Consider the following 9,700-nt stretch of genomic DNA (forward strand, 5'->3'; position numbering starts at 1 on the left):
GCAGGAGCAGCAGCATCCAAGGGTAGGTGTCGTCACCATGTTGAGTGCCTGCTGAGTGACTCCGATTGCCTCCCCTGGGCTGGAAGACCCAAATGTTGCTTCTTCCCAGACTTACCTACAAGAGGCAGCACATACTGGTTTAAGTAAAGCTCCAGCTGTCCTGATGCTTCCCCTCTCACTTCTAATTCATCTGTCCACACTTACAACTTCTCCCTCGCAAAGACAAAATGCCCAGGAGAAATGCTGCACTTAGGATGTGTTTTTGACCGTGCTGTATCAAGGCTGCTTTGTGCCTGTCTCCAGGATCTGCCTCCCTTCTTCATCCAAATAAGGTAGAAATAAACACATCCAGGTCTGGTTTTGCTGAGACTAAGTGGGAACATGGGTCACATGAATATGTGCAAGTCATGAGCAGAGTTGATATGAACTCAGAGTCTGACCAGATTAGGCAGGTTATTCACAAATTCTAAAATGCAGATAGGTTGTGGTGGCTGTATATTCCAACCTCCTGCCCTATGGTGCTCAGAGTTCACCCAGGATTTGAAGCCAGAAAAGGAGTCATAGGGAGATAGATATCCATGTGGAAAGATCATGAAGAAGCACATTGTCATTAGTGAGAAAGCTGGACCAAGAGGTGGAATGGCGCTCCTTGCCAACAGCACCAGCTCCTGGTGCTATCAAAATGTTTGCTTCCAGATGTGGGTTGGGTGCTGATCTGAGTCTCTGCAGGTTGTATTTTCTTCTTCCTGCTCTGCAGGATTGGAGCTCAGTAGCCATTAAATTGGTGGATTCCACTTCTGTGTGGAAACTGCTGAATACTCTTAATAGCACTGCAGATAGAAAGCATCACAGGAACAAAAGCTTACGGGTTTCAGTTATCAACACCCAAGCCCAAGCAATTTCCCTAAGATAAGGAAAATATTGTGGGCTCAAAGGATGAACATCCATCATTGTTTTCTGTGTCTTTGGTGTTTGCTCAGTTTATTTGAAAGAGGGAGCACTGATGTACTTGCTCACCAGCAAGCAAAGGGAGAATGTCCTTGGAATCTCACTAAAGGAGTTGGTATTGCTAGCTCAAGATTGCATCTCCGAGAAATTCTAGGAGTGTTGGAGCTTTTCTGGAGAGTTGCAGCATCCTCCTCATTTGCCTTATTGTCCCTTTATCCTGATAAGCTCTCTCAAACAAAGTCAGTAGTGGCTGGAAGTTGTCTTCTGCTCAGAGACCTGCACATAGGGAGACATTATCCTGATTCTCTGTGTTCAAGTGTTGATGAAGAAGAAGCTGAGAGTTGCTTCCCAAGCTGTAGGGTTGAGTCTTTCCCATGTCTTCTCTGAAACAGTTCAGTGTGAGACAGTGCCCACAAGTGAACAAGAATATCATCAGCATGTCTCTGGGCAAACACAGTGGAAACATCTCCCACTCCTTCCCAAGGTACACCCTTCTTTCCTAGGACCAAAGTTAGGTTTTAGGACAAGTCCTGTGCTCCCTCTCCATCCTTCCCCTGAAGTTCCTGGTTCATGCAGTGGCTCATACTAAACTTGGCATAGCCAAGCTCAGCCAGACGAAGAGCATCCACTTCTGGCTTTATGCCCTGATTCCCCTCAGATGGATCAAAAGAGAGCTTCAGTGATACTGTCAGCCAGTCAGTTCTCTGTTCTCCCTCAAAGCCATGCTGGTAATCAGGGCATCCGTCCCATCAAAGGGATACTGTGGAGGAGGCAAACAAAAATGACACACACCTATTCTCAAATTGTGCAATTTCGTGGCCATTTGACTTTGTCATGTTTTTTTGAATCCATCTTAGATTTTTTGTGGGGTGGGTCTAGTGGTTCTTGTGGAGCATCCCATCTGTAGCAGAACCAGATACATCCACACAAACACAGCGCTCCTAAGGGGGTCCCATAACTTTTCCTGGGCTTGGTATGGCACACATGGGAGGGGAATAAGAATCTGCACTGCTTAACCTGAACTAATCCACCTTCCTCACCCAGGTGCACTTGGCAGAGCTGAAACCTTAACATCCTTGTCTTCTCTTGAACTCACTCTAGGTATCAAACTGGTTTGGAAATAAGAGAATCCGGTACAAGAAGAACATAGGTAAATTTCAAGAGGAAGCCAATATTTATGCTGCCAAAACGGCTGTCACGGCTACCAATGTGTCAGCCCATGGAAGCCAGGCTAACTCACCCTCAACTCCCAATTCAGCTGGTTAGTTTTTATTTTTCTTTTATTTTGGGTTGTTAGTGTTCGGTTTTTGTTCATTCTCCCCTCTCCCTCTAATCTCTCTCTTGTTTTCTCCTTTTGGTTATTTCAGCTTTTATTCTCTGGGTCTTATTTGCTTCCTTTTGTGGTCTTAAAAAAATAAAAAAGGGAAATGGGGTTGGTTTGGGGGGTTGTTTTGTGCGGGTTACTTTATTTTCTTTGCTTTTTCCCTCCCATTTTCTCTTTTTTTTCCTCTTCCCCTTCCCTGTTCTGTTTTTGTTGGAAAAAAGGATGTGATCAGAACTTGTGACTGGTGGTGCTATGCTGGGGGTTATGTGCATGGATGGTAAACACAAAACCAGAAAAATGATCTAAAAACTGTTGCTGGGATTGCTTGCACTTTGGGGGGAGAAAAAAAGTAATAGAAAATTGTCATGTAATGATTTTATTTCACTGGGGCTGAAAGCGTGAGTGATCCTAATGGATAAACCCCAGCATTTCTGAGATGTCCTAGCTCATGCCATTTTGGGGGTTGTTTTGGGTAAATTTTTATCCTTTGATTTTCTTTCTGTTGTGGTTATCTCTTTGATTGCTTACATGACAGTGTCTGGATCACCTGCAAAAGTGTGCTCTGTGTGAATTTCATTTTCTCTTTGTCTCAGTGCAATCCAGAGAGATTCATGGGTCGTTCCCTTTCCCCCTTTCCTTCCCATTTGCCGTGGTTTCCATTTGTTTGTTTTGAAAGTCAAAGGCACAGAGCACTTGGCCCGGATTTCAACTCCTCTGCTAGAGGACGATGCTTAGTTCATGCATGGTGTCCGCTGCAAGATTGGCTGACCCGAACATGATCAGGGGCTGCGGATTCAAGAGCAATGGAAAATTGGGATTTGTTTACAAGGAGGGGAAAAAAATTAGCTTCATGGGTGCCATGTACTTCATTATCCATGCAAATATCTGTGTGCCTGTTTTCTTTTTAGGGGTGGGAGGGAGAGTGGGAATGTGCCACTCTTGAGCCACTGAGCTGCGTGTCTGCTCACAGTGCCCTTTCCTGGGGATGTGATGCTTGGTGGTATCAGATAGACTGCTAAGAGGCAGGAGGGAAGCAAAGAGGAGGGAGGGGGGCAGCAGCATGTTAAGCAGACCATGCAGATGCCAGTTGCTGTCACGACATGCTTCTGTAGTGAGCACAACCCTGCCTCTGCAAGCATCAGAGAAATCACACTCCAGAAACACCCCTGGCTCTGGAGGATTTGAGTGGAAGTTGGAGAGGCAGGGGTCAGACAAAGGGAAGCAGTGACATGTCTCTGGCTGGTGTCCCAAACCAGTCCCCCACCAAAAAAGCAAATGCAGTCTGCTACCCACAAGCTAATGTGTAAGTGGGAGTTGATCACTCTGTGCTGGGGAGCTCTTCCACACGTTGGACTCCCGTGGATGGCTTGGACAGGGCAAGTGGTAGAAGGCTTATTCAGTTGGGCAGTGAAGTCCCTATACACAGCCCCTTAATTTCCAAGGGATGTGGTACTTGCTAATGGTCTGCCCCCAGAGCCAGTGAGCACAGAGATGTTGCAGGTCAGAAGGACTGCTGGGACAATCTCTCCCACCTCCCATCTTGCCCAGGGCTGTCTGCTCTGGCTCGGGTGCTCTCAGGGCTTAGGTGGATGCAGCAGAGCTCTGCAGAGACAGTTTGCTGGAGTTTTGTTTGATTCTTTTTGGTTTGGGGATTTTTGTTCCCCTTCCATTTTCTCAACTGCTGAAGATTTAACTGCAGTTTCAAAAATGTCTTTCTTTCCAAAGAGTTCACACAAAATACCTGGTGACATGAGGCCTCCTGATGTTGACATCCCCTGTAGAAAAGGCTGGAGGGAATTCTGCTGGAGAGGCCAGAATTGTGTATGTTGAGGGAGAGGCCTGCTGCCTGTGATGCTGTCCTACAACCCACATCAGCTTGGACCAGAGACATAGCTTTCCTTCTTTTTCTTCAGCTGGAGGCAGATCCAAAGGTCTGGAATAGCAAGAGAGCAGCTTCAAATTGCCTGAGTGGGTTTGGATCTGGGCTGCACATAGGAGAATAAGCGTTTCCTCAGTGCCTGACTGGTTAAAGAATGCTCCAGAGCAAGGCTGTTTCCTCGACTTCCCCACAGGCAGTAACAGGGTTCTTTTAGAGATCAATTGGCCAGTGCCCTGCAGTAAACAGCTGAGATAATCCCTAGATAACACTTCGCTTTCAAGAAAGGACAAACAGTCCTTTTATTAACAGGGAAAACTTGAGCTCCTGGGTCCTCTTTGTGGCTTGATTGTCTGCAGTCTGGAGTCATTGACCTCTTTTCACGTGCCTGAAGTGTCAGCAGTGCTAAAGCAGTGTGAGGGGAGCTCGAAGGCCACCGAGATCTTTCTTCTGCTTAGAAATAAAGTGTTCCTAACCTGGCCCAGATCCCACACCCTGCCTGTAATGCTGCGACAGTGGCAGAGCAGTGGGGAGGCCCTGGTTGCTCTGGGTCAGCTTGCACAGATAGTGGGTTTGGGTGTCCTTGTAGGTCCTCTCCTGAGAAGACAGCTGGAATTGTGTGAGATTTTTATCTCCTGACAGTTGAACCACACAGATGTAACAGCTCAGTCAAGCATCCCTGCATTGTCACATTTTGGGACAAAGACACGTCCTGAGGACATCTGGAGTCATGTGATCTCCCGTGCTTCAGGTTGTCCTGTAGGTCCTAGCAGCTAGAAGCACACCTGTACATGCTCATGCTAGGTCTGAAATACCTGTCTGAGAAAGATTTGGACAGTGGTGTCCAGGACCGTGAGCCATCAGATGTGCTGAATTCTCCAGGGAAGAGCATGGAAGTGGATGAAGAGGTGAAGAACTAAGATGGCCAATGCCTCTTCTTTTACACCATGGACTTCTTTCTGTTTCGAGATCATTGGCTGAGACTTTGGTGAGGAATTAGCCTGAACAAAGATAGGATTTTCTGGGAATTTGTAGGACCTTCTGATTTAAATGCATTATAGGGCATGTGGAAAGAAAGTAAGCAGAGGACAGGTCATGAGAAAGAAATGACCAGCAGTCTAGTCTCTGGAGGACCATGATGTTGGAAGAGGAGGTGGAACTGGATGCAGTGGTACCTGGGACAGGAGCTAAATTCATTTCTGCTGTGGCTATGCAGGCCCATCTGTTCTCATTGATGCCCATGTTACTGGAGATTGGTGAATGGCTACAGTCAGTCAAAGAGATTGGCCACACATTGACAAGGGCAAGGATTGCATCTGTCTGACCATCTGGCACGTTCAGAGCAGGGTCCCCCATCCTCAGTCACCCAGGCCTGAATGTCAAACACCTTTTCATCCGGAATACGCACAGTTGGGCTTTATCAGCCAGATGTTCAAATAAGCTGAGATGTCTGGCTCATTTGGGCTAACAACTCCCCATCCTCACTTTGATTGTCTAGATAATCTCGGCACAAAAACCACATGGCAAATGAAACTATTTTATGTGGGCAGACCCTTTTGCCAACCAGAGTCCTCAAGGGCCGCACACAGGTGATGGCATCCAGTGAAATCTTAAATGTGGAACAGCCAAAATTGTCCTGAGCTGGTTTTTTTCTCCTGGTCATCCTTTTGTTCTGTAAAAATCTTCTTGTGAAGCTGCTGTCTGGAAATGTACTTCATCAGGCACAAGTATCTTCTCTGCCTTCCTCCATTTGTGTCCAGAACACATTACTGGAGAGGATTCTGCTTCAGCAGAGACTGTTCTGGTTGTGGCTTCACTGTCCTGAGTGTTGTTTGGCAAGTGAAAAAGAACCAATGTCCTCCTGGATCAGCCCTGGCTTTTAGACCTGCTTTGTGGCTTTGTCCAGCTGAGGAGCAGCATGGTCCATCACCACATTCTTCCCTCATTTTTGGCCATGGTAGAGACACCACAGAAAGTCACAGGAGGCATAAATCCTGTGCTCTCAATGCATGTATGTGATTGCTTTTGACTTCAACTAGGAATCTTGTAGACATGACCAAAGTCACTTCAGATGTTCAGTGTTCTGGATCTCTCTTGTTGGTAGTAGGTGGTATGAGGCAGCAGATGAGGATGGCTTGATTTCAGCTTCAATGAACACCATTACCTTGTTTGTTTATTCTTTGTACCATTTCAATTGTCAGATACTTTAGAGAAAAGTACTTATTAGAGGTCCTGTAAAATGGAAGGTGGAAGAATTGTCAGAACACAGAAGACATCAGAGAAGCTGGAGAAGCAGCTCTCTGAAGAGCTGGAAAAGTGGTGCAAGAAATACCAGGAGTCAAGTTTGTGAAGATTTTTGAATTGGAGGCAAAATTGAAATGGGCTTTGCTCATCAGAGGTGTTAGGGGTAGAAGAAATCTTTTAGGGGGCATTGTTTTGATACAGGCTTTTACCCAGGGCAGGATTTGACATAGCCTGCTCAGACATTTCCAGCACTCTTTCTGAAGCTGGTGCTGACCTAATAGAAACTCAGCACCAAGGAACAGGGGGGATAGGTCTTGGGTTTGAAAAGATGTCTGGATGCCGAAGATGAACCACTCTTCCACACTGCTACAAGTCATGAGTTTTCTGGTACATTTTTTTGTCTACACACAATAATTCCAGGGACTTCCATGCCAAGATCAGAGCCCTTTCCTCTTGGGTTCACAAGCTCAAAAGATGAGCTTCTCTCATTCATAACCTCTCAGTTCCTGAGGGGCCCCAGACCAAATTACAATCACCAAAGGCCAGTGGTGCATTCAGGAAAAGAGCGTTTCAGAGGGACAGATTAGATTTACAATGGAGCCTCCTCTAGTGGAAAAATTCGTCTTGTACTCCTGGATCTTACCTCTGTGGAGGACATCTGAGTCTTAATTTTCAGGGCTCTTCACATTACTGCCCCCGCTCCCAGCTGGGTGCACACCAGCCCCTCTTAGCCGTGTCTCTGAGACTTTGGGCCATTGTAATTTTCAGGCATGGTGAGTGCGCAGACAGCCGAGCGCTGAAGCAGCAGCACGGTGGTGCAGAGGGCTCTGCAATTACGGCTCTGATCCAAATGCATCCGTACATGCGGGGCCATTGGTATGCGCATATTTATCTCTGCATTCACATCAGCACCAAGACATATTTACCATTTAGATATGCACATATATTGTAAAAATACCCCTTGCCAATAGCAGTGTATATCTTGTAAGTGACATTTCCAGCGCTCCTCATGATTTCCAAGACACTGTCGCTCTTCAGAACTAGAGTTTGTGGCTGTTTGTTTATTTTTATTTCCTCCCTTCCAGTCTCAATTTTATGGCCAGGTTTGTTAAGTTTCAATAAAATATCAGTTAAGTTTATGGCATTTTTATTTGTTATTGTTGTTATAATTTTCTTTTGGTAGGGGAAGGTGGGATGAAATGTTGCTCAGCTGGCGGCAGAGTGATAGCAGTGCCATGCCAGGTGCTTAGAGATTCCAGAGTCCTCTTTCCAGCTCTGCCACTGATTATTTGTTTGATCTCAAAGATTTCTGCTCACCTCAAAAGAAGAGGAGAATATTCTCTGCTTCTTATGAGCAGTAGCTGCAGAGTCTTTTGATTCTCAGCCACTGTGGGAGTACAAAGCTCTGTTACTACCCTGTGCTTTTATTAAGGTGGTCAAAGCAATCACTAAGAAAATGGGGTTGGAAGCATCTTTGTGTGTGTGAAACGTGCCTATCTTCACACTTAAAGTTGAGCACTGTCAGGGTGGGCTGTCCCCAGTCTGCCAGCTCGTTTCTCTAGGTTTCTTGCCTTTAAAATAGCGAGTAACCTGAGAGGTTGGGAAGTGACAGGAGCCCTTTGCCAGCCAAGCAGAGGAGGTGATGGTTACAGCTGCCTCCTGACTAGTCCCGGTTATCTTACGCAGCACTGTGGGGATTACTCTCCAGAACAGGTTGGGCAGGTTGACAGTGAGCACGGACAATGAGCTGTTCCTGGCTTCGCTCTTTTCAGGCACCAGTGGGAGGGTCCTGATCCAAGACTCACTGTGCTCAGGATGAGTCTTTCTCTTGTATCTAGTAGCGATGTTTCTGCTTTCCTTTGATTCTGAGAATTGCCAGCACCTGACAGAAGAGCCGGTCACTAAGAGAGCAGCAGAGAACATAGTGAACATGAGGTCTCCAGCATAGACCTCCCACCTGCTCCCTGACCTTTGTCAGAAGTCACTTCCTTCAGAGGAACCTTCCTGGTCCACCTCCAGGGCACAGCTGGGATCTGTCCAGCATTTCTTCCCTCTCCGGCAAAGGGAGGGGGATTGCCAGGCATTTCTCAGAGCATACGCATGAGCCATAGTTGGGCAATTCCACCAGGACTGTGGTTGCCAGTCTTCCAAGCTGGAAATGACAGTGTAGATGATGAGAGTATATTTGGGACTGGAGCCGAAAGCGTAGCTGACCTGGGCCCCTGAAGTCTCTCCTTTCCAAGGCTAACGTCATGTATAACTAAACCTTGCACGTTGAGCTGTCTCACACTTAACGCGCTGATCTGCACGATAAATTCTGAAATAATCCCATAAAACCTTTTTATTTATTTTTAACCCCCTTGCTGCCTTCCCTGCCTTCCAGTTACATGATGGGTTTGTTTCTCCCATTAAATGGTTCAGGTGCTCAGATATCTCAAAACTGGAAGCATAAAACTATTTCTGCAAAGGCGGGATTTTTTTTTTATTTTCATTTTTTATCCTGATCCCACCCAGTTGTCTTCACCGTTACAAGTTTTTTAGTGTAACATTGATGACTGGTGCATGCAGTGGGGAATTTGCTTAGCAAGCTTCTTCTTCTGGGGCAGCTGGCCTGGGAGGGCTGCGACACCCTTGTGTTCTCTCACGGGCCATCACAATGAAGGACTTTTGCCAGCGTGATGGGCACTGGGAGTCTAACCCAGGTGCCTTCACATTTTTGTGAGCCTTTGCTCCTGGTGCTCTGCAGTTCTCACCAGTGACGGGTTCCTGATGTCCTGAAGGCAAACCCCATGCACTGCTCCCTCGCAGAGCCTCCCTGTGGGTCAGCCAAAGCTCCAGCCGTGGGGCTGGATGGGATCTGGAGGTTTCACCCTGCAGGGAGCAGCACAGGCTAGAATTACCCACCGTGTTCTGAGCTTCTCAGCATGGGCTTGGTTCGCCTGCTGCAAAGGCTTCTGCTCTCAGTAGTGGGGCTTGTCTGGGTAATCCTGATCTCCAGTGCAGTCTGCTGGGTGCACACCTCCAACAGCCAAGATCCTTCAGAGCTGCCTGAAGGATTCTGATGCTGTCCAAGTCCTCCAGGCTGTGTTTTGTTTGTCTCAGTCAAAAGCATGAAGAATCCTTCCTCCAGCTGAGGAGCTGTTGAAGAATGTCCTTGGCATTGAGCTGTAACATGTGGCTTTGAATAACCTCAAGAGTGCATCCTTTTTTTTTGCTTGCTCTGTTCTTCATACTACTAACCTGACTGTGTGTTTTGTTTTTGTGGTTGCTTTGCATGTTGTTCCTTCCTCTTGGCTGAGAGTCATGGG

At 46.8% G+C, this 9,700-nt stretch overlaps 1 protein-coding gene across 1 annotated transcript in view; it reads left to right on the forward strand.

Moving 5' to 3' along the window:
- Positions 1 to 9,700, forward strand: part of PBX1 (PBX homeobox 1) — a 122,851-nt gene that overhangs the window by 104,967 nt on the left and 8,184 nt on the right. The window contains exon 5 of the mRNA XM_017729641.1: positions 2,050 to 2,209. Within this exon, the coding sequence (XP_017585130.1) occupies positions 2,050 to 2,209 (160 nt within the window). The remainder of the gene's footprint in view (positions 1 to 2,049; positions 2,210 to 9,700) is intronic.

The sequence above is a fragment of the Corvus brachyrhynchos genome, unplaced genomic scaffold (genome assembly GCF_000691975.1).
Source record: "Corvus brachyrhynchos isolate BGI_N302 unplaced genomic scaffold, ASM69197v1 scaffold101, whole genome shotgun sequence".
In the NCBI taxonomy this organism is placed as follows: Eukaryota; Metazoa; Chordata; class Aves; order Passeriformes; family Corvidae; genus Corvus; species Corvus brachyrhynchos.